Here is a 22,898-nt window from a genome sequence, read left to right on the forward strand (position 1 = left end):
GGAACTCCCACAAGGCTTGAGATTTAGAAACTCCATTTTTCTTAATATATTTACAATTATCTATATATGTGAATTGCGATTTTTAAATGTCTTTTTTTTGTTAAATTTCTTTTTTTTTCCTTTTTTATATTATAGTAAAGTTTAATATTTTGATAATAATCATATGTGTTTAACTTTTCAAGAAATTAAATGTCTTCTTTCTTTTATTATATTATATTAAAGTTTAATATTTTGATAATAATCATATGTGTTTGACTTTTCAAGAAAAAAATTTTATACTTGTTTTTAATGCATTAAAGTGTTATTATGAGGGTAAGATTTGGGGGTTGGGAGAAGTTAATAAATGCTAAGTTTTTTTTTTATAAATAAAAAAATCAAAAAATTTAGATTGTGAGATTGAAACTCCCACAAGACTTGGGGTTAAAAACCCCATTTTACTTAATATATAGTATAGATATAGATAGATAGATATATTTTTTATTTTTATTTTTATTTTTGTGTGGTTTCTATTCGGATATTTTTTTTCAATTTATTTAAGATGGAGTTGTGGATATCTTTTTTTTTAAAATTTAATTTATCTGTGATTTTCATTTGTTTTTAATTATTATTGTTTAGGTAAGTTATGATGTGAGTTAAATATGTGATAGACATGTGAGTTTTATTGATTTAAAGTTTATCTAAAGATTTTTTTTTTTTAGTTTTTTATTTTTTTTTGTTATGTTATAATATAATATATAAAATATAGGTTGATATCTACAATTTTAATAAAAAAATATTATCTGATTTTTTGGGTAAGAGAAAAGGAATGTAAGTTTTAATATTTTTTTTTGAAAATTTGTAAGAGAGATTAGGAGGGAGAGATTATGAAATATTTTTGTTATTAAATAAATAAATCAATTTATCTAAAGATTTTTTTTTTTAGTTTTTTAGTTTTTTTTGTTATGTTATAATATAATATATAAAATATAGGTTGATATCTACAACTTTAATAAAAAATATTATCTGATTTTTTGGGTAAGAGAAAAGGAATGTAAGTTTTAATATTTTTTTTTGAAAATTTGTAAGAGAGATTAGGAGGGAGAGATTATGAAATATTTTTGTTATTAAATAAATAAATTAATCAATAGTTTTTTTTAATCTATTTTGTAAATTAAAAATCAATAATTTTGGAAAGCTGATTAATTTGTCCCATTAAGTGATTTAAAATTTTGATAAATATACATAAAAAAAATACATAATTATATTATTAAATCATAATTCAAATTTAGATGTTATATCTTTTTGAGATCTATAACTAAATTCTTATCTTTTTTTTTTTATTGTTGGGTGTAATCATAGTGTATGGGAAAAATTGAAAAGGGTGTTGCAATAATTATAGGAGAAGTCAAAAGGGAATGTGAGTTGGAAGAAGTCAATAAATACTAAGATTTTTTTTTTAATCAAAAAATTAGAAAATTAGGATTAGGAGATTGGAGTTCCCACAGGCCTTGGGATTAAAAACCCCATTTTGCTTAATATATAGTATAGATATTAAAGTTTAATAGTTTGATAATAATCATATGTGTTGGACTTTTTAAGAATTTTTTTTTATGTTTGTTCTTAATACATTAAAGTGTTATTATGAGAGATAATAATCATATGTGTTGGGACTTTTCAAGGAATTCATATGTGTTGGATTTCAAAGAAATTTTTTTATGCTTGTTCTTAATGCATTAAAGTGTTATTATGATGGTAAGACTTGAGAGTTGGGAGACGTTAATAAATGCTAAGATTTTTTTTTTAAATAAAAAAATTAAGAAATTTAGATTGGGAGATTGGAATTCCTATAAGACTTGGGGTTAAAAACTCCTTTTTACTTAATATATAGTATAAATATATTAAGTCTTAATCCAATAGTAATTGTTTACACCACTATGTCCATCATATTTAAACCGTAATCTTTGGATGTGAATCACAATACAAATTAGGTGAGGAAGGGGAATAGCTTGCATTAAATAATCTTATGGTTGATTAAATAGAAAAATATTTTAATGTAGATTATTGGCTTTGAGAGCCACATGGTCAAAGGTATCGATCCTCGTGTTCTGAAGATCATATGCTGATTATATGTGGGCATCTACTTTTTAAAAAATGAATTTATTCATAGCCTAATATTGACTCCAAAAAAATATTTTAAAAAAAATCACCATTTTAATAATGGAAAATGGGGGTGATCCCAGCATTCTTACTGGGTGTTGATTGATCTAATTTTTTTTTTTTTTTTTTTTATCCTCTCTCTGCCTCCACGTGGATGTGGGGTTGGTGGGGTCTGCTCCAACTGGGAGTTTGCAGCATCGCTGTTTAATAATATTCTAAAAAATAAACATATAACATTACAATAGACGTCTTGTTACAGTTTATTAAGGTGTTTATAGATGCTGGAAAAATTAAAAAAAAGTTTGCATAAAATTGTTTATCAAACTTTTACTTATAGTTTATCATTTAAAAAATCACTTCAATAAATTTTAAATAAATAATTATTAAGAAGTCAAAGAAAATAAACTTTTAACTTTCGGTTAGATATTATGATCTGTAAACATATGCAAGTACTTTTTGTCAAATGACTTAATTTATTTAAGGAAGTTGGTTAAAAATTAATTTTTTAAATTTTTTTTTGACTTTTTTAAAAAGAATAAGTAAAAAAAAAATCAGCAGTGCTACGTAGCTCGAAACCCCTCCTCCTCTCCTCCCCCGAACCAAAAACGATGCCGTCTTTGTTTTGTTTTGGTTTTTTTTTTTTTTTTTTTTTTTTTTTTTGCAGATCAGAAGCAGGAAGAAGAAGAAGGAGGGAGGGGGAGGAGGAGGAGGGACTAGAGAGGGCCCAACAAATGGGGCTGGAGGCGGAGGCCGGGGGTGGAGGCGGCAGAGGCAGGGGCTGCGAGGGGCAGGGCTGCGACGGCGGAGCTGCTGCTGTGACGATTGGAGCTACTCGACGATCTGCAGGTCGGCGGCGGCAAGGAGGGACCCTCTCCATTCCCTCTTCTCTTTCTCTCTTTCTCTCCTCTTTCTCTCATCCCGTTCCTGAGCTGATCGAAAATGGAAGAAAAAAAAGAAAAGAAAAAAAGGCTAATGCCCAAAACGACCTCGTTTTGGGCATTAGGGGGATTCGGGGGAAGGAAAATCCTCGAGCTACCAAACATTATTTAAAAAAAATAAAGAGGTGATGTAATTTTAAAAAGTCAAAAAATTAAAAAATTGACTTTTAACTGAGTGGAATTAATTCTAAAACTTTTCTTTTGATTTTTATGAGGTTAATTATGTAATTTTAATTGATAATTAGGTTTTAAAATATTCACGTGCCTATTGTTTTACAAAGCTTGATTCGAAGTGAATTAGGATTACTATGAGTATATAAGCTTTAAAAGTTAAAGCCTTTTGAATAAAGTGTTAAACTATGATTCCTGATGGCTCTTCATTGTGGACTTTTCAATACTAATAATTATTATTAATGTTAAATTATTGAATAGTGTTAGATCATTGATGACGTACAAATATACATATTAGTCTATGGTTTTGTTAAACATTGTTTAATGCTTGTTTGGAGTTACTTACAATCTTCTTCTATTTATTTATTTAAAAAAAAAATTGTACTAGTGTTTAATGTAGTTTTTTTCACAAAAATTTAAAAGTTATTTTCACCTCCCAAAAAGATAAAATTATATAAAAATAAGAAGTATTTTTATATTTTTTATCGAATTAATTTTTAATTTAATTAAAAAAAGACTTCCAAAATCAAACCAAACATAACTAAAAGGGACAATTAAAAAAGAAAAACTCCAAAATTTAGTCTTGTAAAAAAAATAAATCATAAAATTTAAATTTTGTTAATTTAAACCATAATATTTTGATTTATTTTGAATCTAAATCATTCGTTTATTTTTGTTAAGTAAAATCGATAAAAAAAGATTATTTTAATTATTAAATCAATATAAATATATATATATATATATATAAAATATTTAAAATATCATTTTTATTGAGTTTAATGACTAAAATATTATTTTTGTATCGATTTTACTTAATGTAAATAGGTAAATAATTTAAATTGATAAAAATCAAAATTCATGATTTATTTTATTATAAAATTTAAAGAGTTTTTTTTTTTTTAAATTTCTCCAAATTGAAATTCCCAAAAAATACACTAAAGCTCTGTTTGTTTTGATGTAATAAAATATTTTTCTCATAAATTAATTTTACACATAAAAATTGTTTTTGTTTTTGTTTTTCAACGTTTGATTGATATTTAAAACAAAAATATTTTATTGCATAATAAAAAAAAATTGATTCAATAAAATATCATATATGAATTTTTAGTGAGTTAAGATATTTATTTTAAAAAATTAAATATATTAAAAAGGTGGTGACTGAAAGTCAATTTTATAAAATTTAATTTATAAAAAATTTAAAACTAAGTCATTTTTAAAAATATAATACAGAATTAATTTTCTTAAAAAATATTTTAATTACATTTTATTCAATTAAATAACAAAAAATAAATAAAATAATTTTAATAAAAATATTTTATGTCAAAATAAAAACAAAACGACATTCGCAATTCGGTAAACGTCCCCTCTGCACCATCTCGCTCTCCCAAAACTAATCACAGCAGACCCATTTTTTCTATTTTATTTTTTTTATTTATTTATTTCATTAATTTTTTTATTTTCTTAAGCTAGAACTGTGGATAGAAGTGTTTTGGATTCTCTTTGTCCCTCTCTCTCTCTCTCTCAAAATCTCTAGCTGTATGTATAAATATATTATATATATATAAGTGGAGACTCGAAAGGTTCTGATGCATTGAAAGGAGACGCATAATTGAGAACTTTGATGGATTTGCGAAGAATTTGCTGGGTTTTGTGCAGTTACACAGTGGTTTTGCTCATCTTCAACAACCCTTGTTCGGTCAAAGCCGGTGACATCGTTCAAGGCGACGATTCGGCTCCGAAGAAGCCTGGTTGTGAGAACGATTTCATACTGGTACATCTAATCCTCCTTTTTTATTTTTTGTTTTTCTATACAAACCCCCCCCCCCCCCCTTTTTTCTCTCTGATTCTTCAACTGGGTGTTCATTGTTTTCTTCAATCGTTGTGTCAAAGCTCGTGAATCTAGTTCTGGGTTTGACTACAAAAAGAAAACAATGGTGGTACATGTAGAAAATTAGTTCTATAATTTGGGGCCTTTAAAATTAACCTAATAATTTCAGCTGCTTTACTTTGTTTTGTTTTTGTTTTTCATGCTTCAAAATTTCATTGATGTGCAATTCAAATTTGGTATTTTTCATGGAAATGTGCTGCATTTATTTGTTTTTCTTCAAATAGGGATGATGCCAGAAATTGGCTGCTTTAGTTTCCAATTAATGCCCCATTCCTTTCATATTGTTACTAATTTTAGTTTGAAGATGAATACAATATGTGCATACTTAGTAATAATAAGTGTGTGGGGGGAAAAATCTGAACACACAAAATGGTGTAGAGATCATTGAAGAGACAGGCAACGCGGCTTTTGCCAGACGGACACTCTGATACTTAAGTTAACACAATTTCCATGAATATAGTGCTAGTATATACAAATTATTGTATCAAAGATTGCATTCCTGGACTCCTTAGGGTTCATGTTTATAGGCTTATAATTGCTTAAGAAGTCTTTCCCAACACAACTTCTAGTTGTTTGGGACTTCCATACTGACAAGGTCTTCATGTTTTGATGAGTGTGATTCATTATAAGATGTTGACACTTAATCTTTGGCTTGGGTTTGACCACCGTCTTGCGCATGAAACCCTACATGTCTGTGCTGGGACCTCCATGATTTCATGCTAATTTTTACCTCTTACAAATGCCCCCCCAGTCCTACTTTCTCCTAGTGCATTGAGAAGGGGGTGGGAGATATCTTTTGCTCTGATTAGCAGCCTTACATGGTCAGATCCACATAATTGTGTGACCTGAATTGTCCAGTGTTTGGTTCTCTTTAAGAAAAAAAGGGCCTTGGACAATAATGATGTGCTGCATAGGTTGTACCTGGCTACCAAAACATGTGCTGTCACGCTGTTGTCGATGCTCTACCGTGATCGGGGACCAAAACATGTGCTTCCATGCAGTTGTCGGCACTCCACTGTGCTTGGGAGACCGAAACATGTGCTAATATGTGCTGCCATGCTGTTGTCAACACTCTGCCTTGTTCGAAAGATCAAAACATGTGTTGCTACGCTGTTGTCAGTATACTGTCGTGCTTGGGAGACCGAAACATGTGTTATTTTCACGCTGTTGTTGGTACACCTCCGTGCTTAGGAGCAAAGTTTTAAAAGGCTATACTGAGGCTTGCCTCTCCTCGAGGCATATAGAAAACGCATCAAGATTTCGATTTTTAGGCTATACTCCCCAAAATCTTGCGCATCACAATCTGAGGCATACACCTTAGGTACACCTTGTACCTCTTTGTGCATAAGCATATAAGAAATACGCATATGAAAAGGTTGTCCTGAGCACTTGTTAAACTTAGTCTAGTAAATGGTTTAAATATAAAAAGCAAAAAATAAGAACAAACCCCTTTTGCGACTATATTCTATAGAAAAAGTAAGTAAATGACCAATTAAGAAAAAAATACTAAGTTAATGTTCAATTGAGAATGTCAATTTCACTTTCAATGAAGGTAAGTTTCATTCTCTATAGTTGACGTCTTACGGAGAAAAGTATTTACACCTTTATATTTATTTATTTATTTATTTTTCACTATTTTAAAATATTTAATTTGTTTACTAAATATTAAAATTTAAAATTCGAAATGCTTACGCCTCGACATTTTAAGGCTTACGTCTCTCCTCATGAGAGGTCAAATTCCTCGATTTCAACATTAGCCTTTAAAAGCATTGCTCAGGAGACTGAAACACGTGTTGCTACCCCACTGTTGCCAACACTTCACCGTGGTCAAGCATAGTTGGTTTCCTGTGCTCATTGATTTTGATTTTAATGATGATAGAATCCATCTCACAAGCCAAGAGATGGTGGGTGACGTCGAGCTACCCATTTGTTCTTCCCTTGCGCTTGTTCGACTACCTATGTGTCTCAGAACATGTGATGTTGCATGCATATATTTGCCTTGGTAATTGAGTTTGTTAACCGTACATGCACTGTGATTACTTTTAACATTTCTCAAAACTACTTTGTCATCAATTTCATTGAATTTTTCTTTTCCCACAAACGACACTAAATTGTGTGGGTGTGATTCCTATACAAATGGAATTGGAGCTTCGTGACCTCCCAATCTAGCAACTATAACTTACACACTAGAGCACATTGTTAGTGCTGCCCGACTAGGTGTTTGGCCAGAGAACCTTCCCTAATGGTAAAGTCAGTGATTGGAAACATGAAAGTATATAGCAAGGAAATGCAAAGAATCAGGGTTCAATGTGTGTCCACTTCAAAGTAGATGATGTTTCCCTTTTATGGAGTCTTCTTCTTTTCCCTCCGAGAACCACATGAGGATAATTACCTCACATGCCCCCTTAGTTGGGTCATTATCATCCCTAGATAAAGGGGGACCTCCATTTTGTTACGTGGAATATTCGTGAGGCAATCCATTAGCCCATGCCATAGAAGATTCTTAGCTGATGTCATGAAGTCTATAGGGCTTCTTGTGACTTGTAACTCCAGATGGTGAAGCCCTATCCAGCTCACCAAAAGACCTCAATCAATGTCCATCTCTAGACTCTGCCTGGCCCATGGTTGTCAAGTTTGCGATGTGAATCATAAGATCATACGATTTTACGATTCTAAATTGCTAAAATGATCCAAATCATTGTAAATCCAATATTATAACAAGATCACAAATAGGATTGTGTGGGATCGTAGGTATGATATTTGGGATGGTATTTTTAATATGCATCATCCTTATTGGTATTTTTTTTTTTTAAATTATTTATTTATTTGTAGAATGGAGAATCTTACGATTATTGATCCGATTCGTGAGATCCTTGCATTGATCCATATAAGATTCCGATTTTACCAACCATGGCTCAACCCACAACTAGCCTTGCTGGGAATGGAGCCAGGGCTTATGTGATAGCACTCCTAGGGTCCCACTAGCTCAGCCCAATCCAGCCTTGCTAGTTTAGTTTGATCCTCATCAGTAAGCTATATATGGAAGGAAAGTTTATCATGTTCGTATGAACTATTGTCATTGACTTAATATGGGCCACATTGTATCTGATAAGCCTATCTAGTTTTTACCAAAGTGATGAGTATGAATATAGTTAGTTATTGATATGTCTTCATAGTTGCTCATCGCTTTGTTCTTCATTGTTTTGTCTCACTATGATTTATTCATCAATTTGTCATTGCTTTTGTCAGGTAAAAGTTCAAACTTGGGTTGATGGCATAGAGAACCGTGAATTTGTTGGCGTCGGTGCTCGATTTGGTATTGCCATTGTGTCAAAGGAAAAAAATGCCAACCAAACTCGCCTTTTGCAATCAAACCCTCGTGATTGTTGTAGTCAGCCAAATATCAAGGTTTTGCTTTTCCCCCTTGCATTTTCATTTTTAACATTTGTGTTATACAATGGGGATTTATGGCGTGTTTAATCAATGGCAATTAATTCATAATTTTGAATTTTATTAGTTTGCTGGAGATGTCATCATGGCGGACCGAGGTAATTGCAAATTCACAACCAAGGCAAATATTGCAGAAGCTGCTGGTGCTTCAGCAGTCCTCATTATTAATAACCAGAAAGGTAATTAGTAATTTCTTATGTGTAGTCTTTTATTCGCTGCTTGTGTCAATTAATAACAGTAGCTCCGAGAAACTTCAGTAGTTGATGTTATTCTTACCTATATAATTATTTTTCTTGTTTTTGAATCCCATTTCTGACTGACATGAATAAAGGACCTGAATTACAATATGAAACATTTAAAATAAGTTGCTAACTAGCGTTTTGCATATAAAACTCTGAAATAGAAGGAAACATAGAGATTGATTACATTGATAAAGTTGAGGTTCTCCCCTATTATCTCTATTTTATCAAATTTGTTTCTTTTACCTGCAGAGCTTTACAAGATGGTTTGCGAACCCGACGAAACTGATTTAAATATACACATACCTGCTGTCATACTCCCACAAGATGCTGGCACAAGCTTAGAGAAAATGCTGATGAACAGTTCATCAGGTAATTTTCCATATTATCCATAGTCCAAGGTTTTAAAAAGCGGCCGCAACCGTTACGTAACACCGTTACGTAACGGTTGTGGTAGTTACCGCCACCCGTTACGGCCGCTTTTGCAGTGTGATTGAGATTCACAGGTGTATCGGTCGTAACGGCTGCTATAGTGGTCGTAATGGTGCCGTAACGGCCTATTACGCACCGTTACGTAACGGTTTTAAATTGCTTCTTTCGAAAAAATACAACAAAAAAAAAAAAGGTTGAAAATGGGGGAAGAGAGATAGAGAGAGAAGAAGGAAGATGGAGGAATAAGAGATAGAGAGAGAGAGAATAGGGAAGATGGAGGAACAAGAGATAGAGAGAGAGAATAGGGAAGATGAAGAACATGTTATTGATCTGTTGAAATTGTAAGACCTATGCTATTCTATTCAGCTGTTATCACTCAACCATTTTGTTTGTGTGTGTCTATCTATATATTGTTTGAAAATAATAATAATAATAATAATAATAATAATAATAATAATAATAATAATAATAAGTGTGGTCATTATCTATTTGGCTTGATTAATATATATATATATATATATTTAGGCTTTTATTTATTCTCTTACATTTGTCATTGTTTATCTTATATATAATAGTTAGTGATTGATTTTTTGTATAATATAAAGTCATTAATTATTAAAATAAAATGTAAAAAACTCAATTTATAGTGATTTAAAAATATGAAATATATTGGATCAAACTTAAAAATTTATAAAAATTAATCAATATTTATTTTAAAATCCAATAAATATGATCATGGAAAAAAAATGTGCGTATCGGTAAGTTTTTTTCAAATTGTGCGAAAAATAAAAAAATTCACGGTTCCGATTACCGCAACCGTTACGCTACGGCCTTTACACCCCGCAACCGCAACCGCGTCACCGCCACCGTTACGGCAACCGCAACCGCTTTTCAGAACCTTGCCATAGTCTGAAGCAAAACCTGAAATTCCTTGTCAAAGACTAATTTCATTTTTGCTGCAATAAGTATTATTGTTTAATTTGCTTCTGTTGGAACTGTATGTGAGGGTTCGAAAATGCCGCCGGAAAATTCGAAGGCTCGTCGGAAATTCGAAGATCGCCGGAAAATTTGAATTTTTTAGAAACGATGAGAGACTTAGATTCTTCGACGGTCACAACTAGAAACACAATAGCAAAGAGATGATGGAGATAAAAAATTGGGTGTAAAAAAAGGCAAAGTGATTGGAGAGAGAATAATGACAAGGCTCACCCATGGATCTCTCACTTTCACTCTCAATGGATAATAGAGAGGGGAAATTAGTTTTCTCTCAAAAGTTGTCTCTCCAAAATTTAATCCCTCGTAAAGCTATGAGTGAGTGCTATTTATAGGCACCTCATGATATAGGATGGAGCCCATGTGCAAGGCACATGGAGAATATTATTTCTAACCACGTTGTCCAAGGAGGTGATCTCTCCGAGGATGAGAAAAATCTCGAAGAGGAGATCAATGTCTTGGCGAACCTTTCTTCTTAGCCACACTTAACCAATGATCAGGTAGTTCAAGAGAACGCCTTGTCGCAAATATTGCCTAGTCTCCGGGACCCCTAGATCGTGCCACCTAGACTCAGGTATAGGCTGGTTTAACCAAAGAGTGAATTTATCTTCACTCACCGTCCTCGGAATCGGGTCCTTTGTTCGAATTTCGCCATGCCCATGGTTCTGGCGTCGATCCCGAAAGACTTCGAGCCCACGAGTGTTCTGGAACTCATTAACGGAGCGGCTTCTAAATTGCGATCGAATCCGTTCGAAACCAAATGCTTCGGATCTCTAGGTTTGTGGATATGAACCCTTTCGAGTCCGAGCTCAAATAGGTCTTTAGGTTCACGGTTCCAAACCCTTTTAATACTAAACAAATACCTCGGAGAATGGATCTCCTCCGAGGGTTTCATCTCTTCTGAAAGCAATGGCTAACCTCCCCGGATGTCTGTATGATCTGGGTCTCCTCAGATGGGTTTGTTGGGCTCCCTTAAAAGATATTGCTTGATGCGTCCTCCTCTGCCCAATTTGTTGACTTTTTTGTGAGCCCGTTCAATAGAATTCACTTGGGTCCATTTGGCAAGAATTTCTCCAAACTTACCAAATTTTGGACTTTTCGATTGGGCCCAATTCATTTAGCAGGCTCAAGTTAACTCCTCTTACAGGAACAAATGGATTTTAATCGCGCTTCAAATTATTTACAACATGTTGGATCATGGCTACAAGGATGTATATACACTTTTTTATAAGTAAAGGGTATTTTATAAAAGAATTACCAAGGGAGTGCAACCCGTTTACAAAATATGAACAGGTACCTATATCCCTATATCATTTGTACATTAAAATCGTACTAAAAGCCTTAACAAAAACCAAAGATTGGTTCGATGGATCATATGTAGAGGCCATTTGGCAACTTCCAAAAAAAGCCACCTTTTGACCAAAAAAGTCAAAAAAGCCATTAAGCTCCTTTGGCATCAGCTAAAAAAGTTGGATACCACATTGACTTTTTCACTCACAGAAAACAGCTTTTTTAGCGTCTTCCCAAACACATTAAAAAAGCCACAAAAAAAGTGCACCCCAAAAACCACTTAGAGACAATGCAACATGACCTGGGTTGCCTGAAATCTAATTTTGTGATTGTTAATTGTTGTGAGTGCTAAATTTTTATTTAGGAATAACTAATAAAGTGTGTGCCTATACTTAAAAAAAATAAATAAATAAACAAAGAAGATATATATCGTTTATAATAAAGAGTTTCCTCTGTTACAACTGGATGCAAGATAGCTTTCTAAAGTTTTGACCCTTCTCTACAGTGTCTGTGCAGCTCTACTCTCCACTACGACCACTAGTTGACATAGCCGAAGTTTTCTTATGGCTTATGGCAGTTGGTACCATCTTGTGTGCATCTTATTGGTCTGCATGGAGTGCAAGAGAAGCAGCTATTGAACAGGACAACCTATTAAAAGTCATCTTTTCCCTTTCTTATTTAGTTAATAATTTTCTTTAAAGTGTCTCTCTTTTACAGCCTTTGTATGTTCACTGATGTATCAAGTTATTTCATTCTTGTAGGATGCTTCAGATGAATTTCCCATCACCAAAGACATTGGTCCTAGTGGTGTGGTGGATGTTAGCACAACATCAGCAGTCTTGTTTGTTGTTGTTGCTTCATGCTTCTTGATTGTAGTTTACAAACTAATGTCCTCCTGGTTCATTGAACTTTTGGTGATTCTATTTGCCGTTGGTGGTGTAGAGGTGTGTGAGGAGTCCCTTTCCATTCTTATTTATGATCCATGCGTGTTTCACTACATGGATTACCTTGCACATCTGTTTCAAAACCTAATAGTTAGCAATTAATATTTGAAAATTTGAACATACTGAAAGCTGGCTGGTTTGTTGTACTTGCAGGGCTTGCTAACATGCTTGGTGTCCTTGCTATCGAGGTACAATAACTCTTCTCTTCTTGACACGTTTGCCTTTCAGCATTCTATAAAGATCTGCATTCATTGTTGTGCAACAAATATGATGACCTTTTGGTTGGAATCTGTGTTTTATTCATGACGCTATGCTTATTTTGTGATGTGCAGTAAGTTACCAAAAGAATCTGGGAAAATTTTTAGAATTTGTCGTTAGTCATTAGCTGTATGTAGCTGCAAATCCTGTGGGATTTGGTTAAAATTTGAGAGAACTTTAAACATGGTGCTGTAGAACATGAATATGATTATTGGCAAACTTAGAGGAAAATTTGGGAATTTGGAAATTGGATTTTGTTTGTGTATGTTCGCTTGAAAATTACTGTGATTTTCACGACAGGTTGAGTGGAATAATAAAGCGGGCAGACAGAACGCATGCTTGTATGATGAAAATGATAATAAATCACATTTCAGTCATTATATTCGTGAACAATGTGATGGTAATATAGTTATGATGGTAATATAGTTATGAGATTTTAGATATTCCTTTTAATGTTTAGGGACTAAGTGGACAAATACTTTTTCAGATGGTTCAAACCTACTGCGGAATCATTCGTTAAAGTACCTTTCTTTGGAGCTGTCTCATACCTTACTTTGATTGTTTCTCCATTCTGCATAGCGTTCGCTGCTGTTTGGGCACGTTACAGAGATCTCTCCTTTGCCTGGATAGGTCAAGATATACTTGTAAGGATAAACTTTATTCTGTGCTTTTTGCTTTTGATGATTATTCTTACAATTGTAATATTTTGTCTATATAACTGTGATGTGCCCTACGTTTAGCCCTCATATGAGGCAAAACTGTGGTGATAGTTTAATTATCAGCAGAATGGTTGTTGCGATGTCTTCTATTTCTGGCAAAGAATATGGTGGCTTCCTTGTCATTTTCCATGGTTTGGGAATTTGCACTGTTGATTATTTCCTAATTAATCATTTTGTTCATGCTCTAAATTTAGCATAGCCTTTTCTTCTTGGGCTTCACATGCTATTTTTTGCTGCATTATCACATTAAATAAGAGATAGTTTTATTCTGTTTAGTGTTGGCATTTCTCTTCATGTTGCTGTACATATCTGAGACATTCACACCACACTTGTTTCTGACTTTTTCTAAGTTCTGGTGGCATTCAAATAATGATGTTTTTTTTTTAATCTCTTTTTCAATCAGGGAATTGCACTGATAATTACAGTTCTTCAGATTGTGCGTGTGCCTAATCTCAAGGTAATGATTCTAAGTCACATAGGTTCATTGGTGGTAAATGACTATTTTAAGCATGCTCACACCATTTATTGGATTCTTTGGTTGCTATTGTGCAATGACAATAGACATGTACATATATATATATATGTGTGTGTGTGTGTGTGTGTGTGTGTGAGTTAGGCCTTTCTATAAAGTTGTTCATGCAAAATTATTTAAGAAATTGGAAATCCCTGATAGATGTCATTAAAAAAATTATAGAATTATGCTTAGAGTTTTAGGTACTACCTTAAGTTTTTGCCTCTTTGAATGGTGCCACGGATGATTGTTTGTGAAAAAAACTGGTTAAAATTTCATCTAAAAAATGAACTCAATTGGTCATGCTGGAACTGCATATGAACATGCTTGGCTAGGTCAATAGACTGGCTTGGTTATTTATGAGAAAACTCAATTTTTGGGCTGAAGCTGGATTCACTTTTCTCTAGTACAAGGAACACTATATTCCTAGTTTATTAGATAATGATATTTCATTGGTGGAAGCAAAAAAAAAAAAATCTCTTAGACTTTGGATGTAAAAGTTTTGAACAAAAAGCATGCCTTTTTATTAGGTCTTTTTTTTTTTTTTTTTTTGACATGAGTCTGTGATTTTGTGAATCAGGTGGGTACTGTTCTCCTCGGTTGTGCCTTCTTGTATGACATATTTTGGGTGTTCATTTCTAAGGAGCTGTTCCATGAAAGTGTCATGATTGTGGTAAGTAATCCTCCCAACATTGCCACTGTCCTGGAGCATGATTAATTGGTACAGAATAATTGTGTTCTGACTGCTAGGTAGGGAGTAATTTGGATGTTTTTTTAAAATTTTTATTTTATAGGTGGCTCGTGGTGATAAAAGTGGAGAGGATGGAATTCCAATGCTACTGAAGATCCCACGAATGTTTGATCCTTGGGGTGGTTACAGCATCATAGGCTTTGGTGACATCCTTTTACCAGGATTGCTAATTGCATTTTCACTTAGGTTTGATTTCTGCGGCCCTGTCTCATTTGAAAGATCTCAGTATGCATTCTCATCCATTTGAAAAAAGAAAGTAGAATAAAATCTTTGTTCCTTATTTGTTCTCGAAATTCTTCAATTGATAGACTTCTTTTTTTTTTTTCCTTCCAAATTTCACTGATTTTTTTCCCCCTCTCTGATCTTGAAACATTTCAAAACTGGAGTAATTAAACGTTTCTTTTTCTCTGGTTGAACTGCTCTAAAAGTTCCAATAACAAACAAACAGTTGATTGCAACTTCCTCAAGTTTTTAAACAAGTGGGGAAACAATTACTCATGTTTTTCCAGCTAATGAGTACTTAATTAATTGAAATGACATGAGTTGGTGCTGCAGGTATGATTGGCTGGCGAAGAAGAGTCTTCGATCTGGATACTTTTTGTGGGCAATGTTTGCTTATGGATTTGGTAAGAAATAATATAGAAATCATTTTTAAGTTTGCGACTAGGATATCAAGAAATCTATAATTCAATGTAGAAAGAACATTACAATACTTCCTGTGGTAATTTTGTAGGCTGCAATACTCAAGATTTAATATGTATCTGAATATATATGCAGGTCTTCTTATTACCTATGTGGCACTGAATCTGATGGATGGTCATGGCCAACCGGCATTGCTATATATCGTCCCATTCACACTCGGTAATTTTCAACACAAGAAGCAGAGAGAGAGAGAGAGAGAGAGAGAGAGAGATTGTTGGATGCAAAACGGCTTTATGGTAATTATTTTTGTTTTACGTGTTGATGCAGGGACTATGTTGACATTGGGGAGGAAGAGAGGTGATCTGAAGAATCTGTGGACGATAGGGGAACCGGAAAGGGTTTGCTCTCATGTCCAACTCCTACCCACTGAAGAATCTAACTAAGAGAACGGGTGTAACACTCTTCATTTTGTGATTGTATAATAGCATGTGTAGTATGTTGTAGATCATCAATGTTCTGGTAAAGACTCGACCTAGCTATTGATTTGTAGGGTGAATGATGAATCATCAATGACCATGCTAGTGTTTCATAGTTTGATCCCTGCTAACATTCTCATTTTGTATGTGAGTTTGACTTGTAAAACGAATCTAAGTTATTCAATTTCAATTTCTCTATACAATCTTTTTATTTCTTCTTGTATATCACGTTTGCATCTACTCTTTGTTTCTTGAGCCTCTTTTGAAAAGGTCAAATCTTTGAGGATGGATTCGTTAAAAACTTGTTTGGGATAACTTGTTATGTATAAGTTTGAACGCATTTTGAAGGTTGTTAATTTTCTTTAACACGGCTCATTGAGTGTATTAAAATTGAATAACTTACTGATTGGCTTGTTTATTGCTAAAAGCATGAAATTATCTAAAGGGTAAATTATTTATAAGTTTTATTTGGATGACTTATACAAGATACGGTCTTATGAAAAAATTTATAATCCAATAGGTCCAATGGTTTTTTTGTAGACACATCTAATCCCAATCTTAATTAATTAATAACCTGATTAATAATAATACCATATATGAGAAATTCAATATTATCATAGATTGTGATCATATCAATATGGTTAGAAATTTAAAATTCAAAATAGGGGATTTGGGGATAGCTTCCTCACTATCTAATTTGTCTTTCAAAATGACAAGAATTATATAAGTACTTTCAAAATCCTATAATATTTTAAAACTTTTTCTTTTACTATATTATCCTCATATCTATCAACTCTCCTATTAAGTCATCTTCACTGTGTATTTCAGAGTAAAATTTTACTCTGTATAAAAGTAAAATATTACACTCTGAAACTAAAGTAAAATTTTACTCTGTATAAAAGTAAAAGTTTACTCTGAATAAGAGTAAAATTTTACACTCTGAAACTAAAAGTAAAATTTTATTCTGTATAAAAGTAAAACTATACTCTGAAAAACACGTAAACTGTGAGACTCTGAAGCTAAAAGTAAAATTTTACTCTGTATAAAATTTTACTCTGTATAAAAGTAAAATTTTACACTCTGAAACTAAAAGTAAAATTTTACTCTGTATAAAAGTAAAATTTTACTCTGAAAAATAAGTAAACTGTAAGACTCTGAAGCTAAAAGTAAAATTTTACTTTGGTTCTGTCAAATGAAAAAAACAGAGCAATAGAACTAGAGTAAAATTTTACTCTGGTTCTATCAAATGAAATTTGATGTTTACTCTGAAAAATCGATGGAACTTTGAGCTTTGAGCTTTGAATCAGGCCTATAATCCTTGAATCAATCGATGTTTACATTGAAAAACACTGAATCATGCCTATAATCCTTGAATCAGGCTATAATCTGAAAATTTTAGAGAAATCTCAATTTTTCATACCCCGGTTCTTCAGATTTTTCAGATTTTTAAAACTTTGAGCTTTCAAAAATCTATATATTCGAATTCAAATCTCAAAACACACACACACACACACACACACATATATATATTACAGATCGGAATATGTAGATATATATATATATATTCGAATTTAAATCTCAAAACACATATATTCGAATTCAAATCTCAAAACACACAAACACACACATATATATATATATCTATATATCTCGGGAGATTAGAGATCGGAATCGTTCATGGTGCACAGATTTGAGTTGAAACCCTATATCGAAAGAGGGAAGAGAAGCTTACGGAGGCTCTGGAGGATGATGAAGTCATGGAGAGGTAACGGTCGAGGACGGAGTCGATGGAGGGGTTGCCGAAAGCGAAGGTGTTGCCGGCGTTGGAGAAGGTGATGACGGCGACTTCGGTGCCGCACAAGTTGCAGAGCTCGCCGGTCTTCTTGAAGAGGCCATCTGTGGAAAGGAAGAGAGTGGGGAAGAGAGTGGGTATAATAGTCATATAAAATATTTAAATAATAAATTTGTCCTTTATGCAAGACTTTATAATTATGAGGGGGTTTAGAAAGTATAATTTTTTTCTTAGTCCTTTTAACAATGAAAGGAAGGTAAAGGGGATTTATAGCCAAATTTCCCTTCAAAATAACTTAATTAATGGCAATACCATATATAGGAAATTTAATGTTACCATAAATTGTGATCATATTTATATGGTTAGAAATTTAAAATTCAAAATAACTTAATTAACGGCAATATTATAATAGAAAATCTAATGTTATCATAGATTGTAATCATATCTATATGGTTTAAAATTTGAAATTCAAAACATAAATGTAACATGCGACATTCTTAAACCCAACGTGACATTCTCATGTGCTTATGAAGTTCAAAATAACTTGATTAATGACAATGCCATATATAGAAAATCTAATGTTACCATAGATTGTGATCATAGTTATATGGTTTAAAATTTGAAATTCAAAACATAAATGTAACATGTAACATCTCAAATCCAACGTGATATTCTCATATGCTTCTTATCCCAAATCTAATGTAAATATAACATGTAACATCTCAAATCCACTGTAACATTCTCATATGTTTCTCATCCCAAAACCCAACGTGACATTCCAATACTCTACCATTAAATTATGAATAATGTAACATGTAACATCCCAACCCAACCCATGTATTGAACCATCAGTACCCCCAACCCAACGTAACTTTAACATTGAGCGATGGGATTCAATCCGCATTCAATTACAAACCCAAATCCCCAATAATTTTGTGTAACATACTGTGACATATATGTAAACACTGATTACAAAAAAGATACGAAACACATTCAAACACATACACAACCGAACAAACATACAAACGTTACACACTAAATGTAACATGCATCGTAACACAATCATTCATTTCCCAATGTACAATTGTCATCCTACGACGTGGTTCACATTCGACATTCAATTAATAATCAAAACCAAATATTCCCCACCCAACCCTTGAACCCATATACATCACCCTGCACATTTAACATATCAAAACACACCAACCATCACAATGTCAAATACACACATTTAATCAGAACATTAGCCAAAGTGTGCCTATCAATGAGTATAATAGATTGTCAATGTCCTATTAAAGATGAACAATCCACACTTCAACAAACAACAACACACTCAACAACAACAGCAACAATAAAAATAAATATAAATAAAAAATAAAAAAAAAACCTATTTCCCTCAATCGATTGGAGTCAAAATCTATCGAAGAAATCAACACACAACTCTCAAATTTCATCATATCATCGACCATATCCACATCCATTTAAGCAATATTTTGAAAATATACTAAAATCCCGCGATCAAAGCGGAAAAAAAACTCGCATAGTCATTACCTGTAGACTTATCTTTCTTAAAAGCCTTCCTAAATATAATATAATGATGAATAAGAAAATAAGGTACAATATAAAAACAAATTAGGAGTATAATAATATACTAATATCATTCATTTACAATTCATAAAACCTTATAAAATATATTCCCATTTAAATAAGATTTCAAATTCTAAAAAAATATTTATAAGATTTCCCATTAAATAAGTTTTATAAATAATTCTCCCTCATCTAAATGTTATTTCTTGTACCGATCATGATAAGGCCTCACATTGGGTGTTATTTTCTCTGCATTATTGAAGATAAAGCACTTTTTTTGTATTTATATATTAAAATTGAAAAAGAGTCAATTTTGGGGAAAAAATTATTGCACATGAATAGGGTATGGTACATATTTTTATGACAATTAGGTTGCCCTATTCTTTTTTCATTTGATAGGGATGGCATAAAATCTTGCACATGAAATTGTATCCTTGTGTAGATCAGGATATAGCTTTGCAACCAAACAACATTAAATGATGCATCTGCAGCCAAACAGGCCTATGGGAGACATTAATTTTTTTATTTTATTTTATTTTATTTTTTAAATTCAAGCATAATTCAATAATTGTAACTTTTGAATTTAGTAATCGTCAGCCTGGAATTAAAAATTTGAAACCTAGAGATTATTTTAAGCCATTCCACCGCCTAAAAGCTACTACTCACTTGAGGTGGACCACTAATATTATATGATTATGTTAATGAAAGTTTGGATAAATTACAAATATACATCTTGAAATTTGTTTAAAGTACATATTATTCTCTATGATTTAAAAAATTACAAAAATTTCTTTGTCAGAATTTTTTATTTAACAAAATTAACTAAAAAAATAAAATTCATAATTACTCTCTTATATAATAATAAAATTACTTAAATTATTAATTGAAACACACTTCTAACATCGTTAAAAAATATTAATTGTCTTGATAATTTATTAATAAAATAGATGATTTGTTATGAAAGTAGAAACCCCAAAGGGTGGAATATAATTTTCAGAACAATAAGGAACTTTCGTATTTTAATTAAACCTCAGAAAATGTATTTATAATTTACCCTAAAATTTATAATGGTTATCAATAAGAAATGTAAAATTCAAATTATTTGTGATTTTGTTATACTCTTCATATATTTTAAAATACTTTCATACATTTCAATATAATTTTTACACATCTTTTAAACACTAATAATAGTTCCTAAGACTATTTTTAACATTTGTCATATATATATATATATATATGCGCGTGTTTTAATGTCATAAAATTATAATAAATGATAGATGAATTTAATTTTTTTAAAATATTTTATTATTAGTATTATTATTATTTTGGTGCCACTTTTTAAAAGACACTATCCTAATCTAAGGATAAATAAAAAAGGAATCGCCTCCAACATTTCACATGGGGTTCGAATTTATAACCTCTAACGGGAGTAGCATACCATTCTAACATCATGAAACGTTGCATTAGTTTTTTTTTTTTTTTTTTTCAACATGAAAAAACATTTATATTAAAAACAACAATATCCGGAATAAGATTCCAAATGGCCATACAAACTATACAACAAAAAAATAAAAAATATGTCAAAAAATCAGTTACGACCAAGGAAGACCATTGATCTTTTCAAATATGTGATTTTGAAAGTAAGAACTGCTTGAAAGCCTACCGCCTCAATCAACGTCATCCTTGTCGACGCTACCCAACTTTGTCACCATCGTCGTCGTACTTCAGACACAGCCAAAAGCTAGAGATGAGGAGGAGGAGGTACACCCACAATAATATAGGAGAAGACTTGAAAAAAGAGAAAACCATTGTAGATATAGAAAACCCAAAAATTTATACTAAAATCGGAAGAGAAAACTCTCAAAATTTTATTTCAGACAAAAAAAATCTAAATATATACTCTAAGAGTATCTCCAACCGTTCATTTCTTTTTTCATTAAATCTGAGTAAAAAATAGGATATTTTCTCAATTTGATACGGCTTCCTCCAACGATGAATATCAAACCTGTCGAACAAAATATATGCAGAATTGAGGGCCGGTCGACTAGTAAGACTAATTTTTTTTTAACCTGTTTGAACCTTTCGACCTGTTTGAACCTACCTATTTGAAAGGAAACCGGTCGACCAGTTGGTCTACCGGCCGGACATCCGACTGGTTAACCGGTTGGTCTCCTCCAACGGTAAAGCACAGTAAAATAGTGAAATTTAGAACTTGTTCTCACTTTGATGAATTTTTTGTTCCATTCTCATTTTGATACCAATTTGCTAAAACTATTGGAACTCCAAAAAGTGAATTTTTCACTAAATTTCAAATCTGATACAAGGTTTGATGAACCGTTGGAGATGACCTAAAACTATAGATATAGATCTATACTTTAAAAAGATAAAAGAAGTCCCCGAAATATCGTCGGAGTATCATCAAAAATCTCTCGAAGAGAGAAGCTCTGCTTTCTCAATCTTAAAATTACCCATTTCTTAAAATTTTGTGTTTGGAATGTCTTTGAATTATGAAGGGGGATTATGTGCATTTAGGTTCTATTTGAGATTTGATTATTTTAATTAATTTTTAAATTTTTATAAAAATATATATAAAAAAATAAAGAGAGTGATATGATAATTTATAATAATATTTAAAAATTTTAATTATAAACTCAACTTTTTCAAACAAAGATTAATCACAAAAGGAGAAAAAAAAAATTGAACTATTCAAAATTAAGCATTATATATAATAAAAAAAAATTAAGTGTACAGAAATGATGCATAAAAGTGGTTAGAGACTCTAACACAAAAGGTAAGGCCCATTTGTGAGACTTACTTTTAACGTCTTGTCTTGTGACTCATTCTATACATCATTTATGTATTTGTAGCAAAACTCTATAATAATAACTGCCATCTCATAGCCTTTAATCCCCCGGATCAAACAAACACAACCTTAGCCGTTGCCTATTATTGTAGCCGTCACGCCCGTGATCAATGCAACGCAAAGGCTGTCACTTTCCAAAACGGTCATAACGGCTATTTTCTCTCAAGCCATTCGATTTGTTTCACATATTTGTTATTGAAAATTATCAAATTTAAAAAATATTTATAAATTACTAATAAATTTTATAAATATTGATAATTAAATGTGTAATTATTTTTTTAAAAAACAACTGAGGTGTAATTGTTCCATTTATTTTATGGTTGCAATTTGTTCTCAACTAAACCAAGTGTCATTTTGCCTCCTCCTTGACCCATTAACGTTTGGTTAACATCAGTTAGGTTCTATGATGGTGAAATAATTAGGTTTGTTTTGGAGTTTGCTTAGTTTTTGGTTTTTTGTTTTTTATTTTTTTACATTTTTAGGGAGTTTTTTTTTTTAAATTCAAAAAAATTTAGGTTTTTAAATTTAACTCGACAAGATGAACCGAAAATTTATAATTTTTTTAAAAAGTACAAAAAAAAATCAAAAAAAGACAAAAATAAGCAATCATTTTTAGCTTATTTTGGCTTTTTCAATTTTTTTTAAAAAAATTTCAAAACAAAGTATATATACCTTTTAGATTTATCTCGACAAGATAGTTAAAAAAAAAAAAAAAATCTGACATAATTTTTTATAAATTACTAAAAATAAAAAAATATAAAAAAAATGTGACTTTTTTTTGAGTTGTCAAAAAAATACGTAGTGTGGATTACAAAATT

The 22,898-nt window shown here is 31.8% G+C and overlaps 1 protein-coding gene across 1 annotated transcript; it reads left to right on the forward strand.

Moving 5' to 3' along the window:
• The first annotated feature begins 4,586 nt into the window (after positions 1-4,586).
• Positions 4,587-16,058, forward strand: LOC114257368 (signal peptide peptidase-like 2). Its single transcript, XM_028197132.2, has 14 exons — positions 4,587-5,016; positions 8,383-8,541; positions 8,651-8,762; positions 9,075-9,194; positions 12,043-12,194; positions 12,299-12,481; positions 12,635-12,669; positions 13,227-13,383; positions 13,862-13,915; positions 14,550-14,642; positions 14,764-14,906; positions 15,276-15,346; positions 15,498-15,581; positions 15,690-16,058. Exons 1-14 carry the CDS (start codon positions 4,867-4,869, stop codon positions 15,803-15,805), a joined length of 1,629 nt encoding a protein of 542 aa, XP_028052933.1. The 5' UTR covers positions 4,587-4,866; the 3' UTR covers positions 15,806-16,058.
• Positions 16,059-22,898: the final 6,840 nt, after the last annotated feature.

This window comes from Camellia sinensis, chromosome 11, assembly GCF_055761805.1.
Source record: "Camellia sinensis isolate YWXY chromosome 11, ASM5576180v1, whole genome shotgun sequence".
Classification (NCBI taxonomy): Eukaryota; Viridiplantae; Streptophyta; class Magnoliopsida; order Ericales; family Theaceae; genus Camellia; species Camellia sinensis.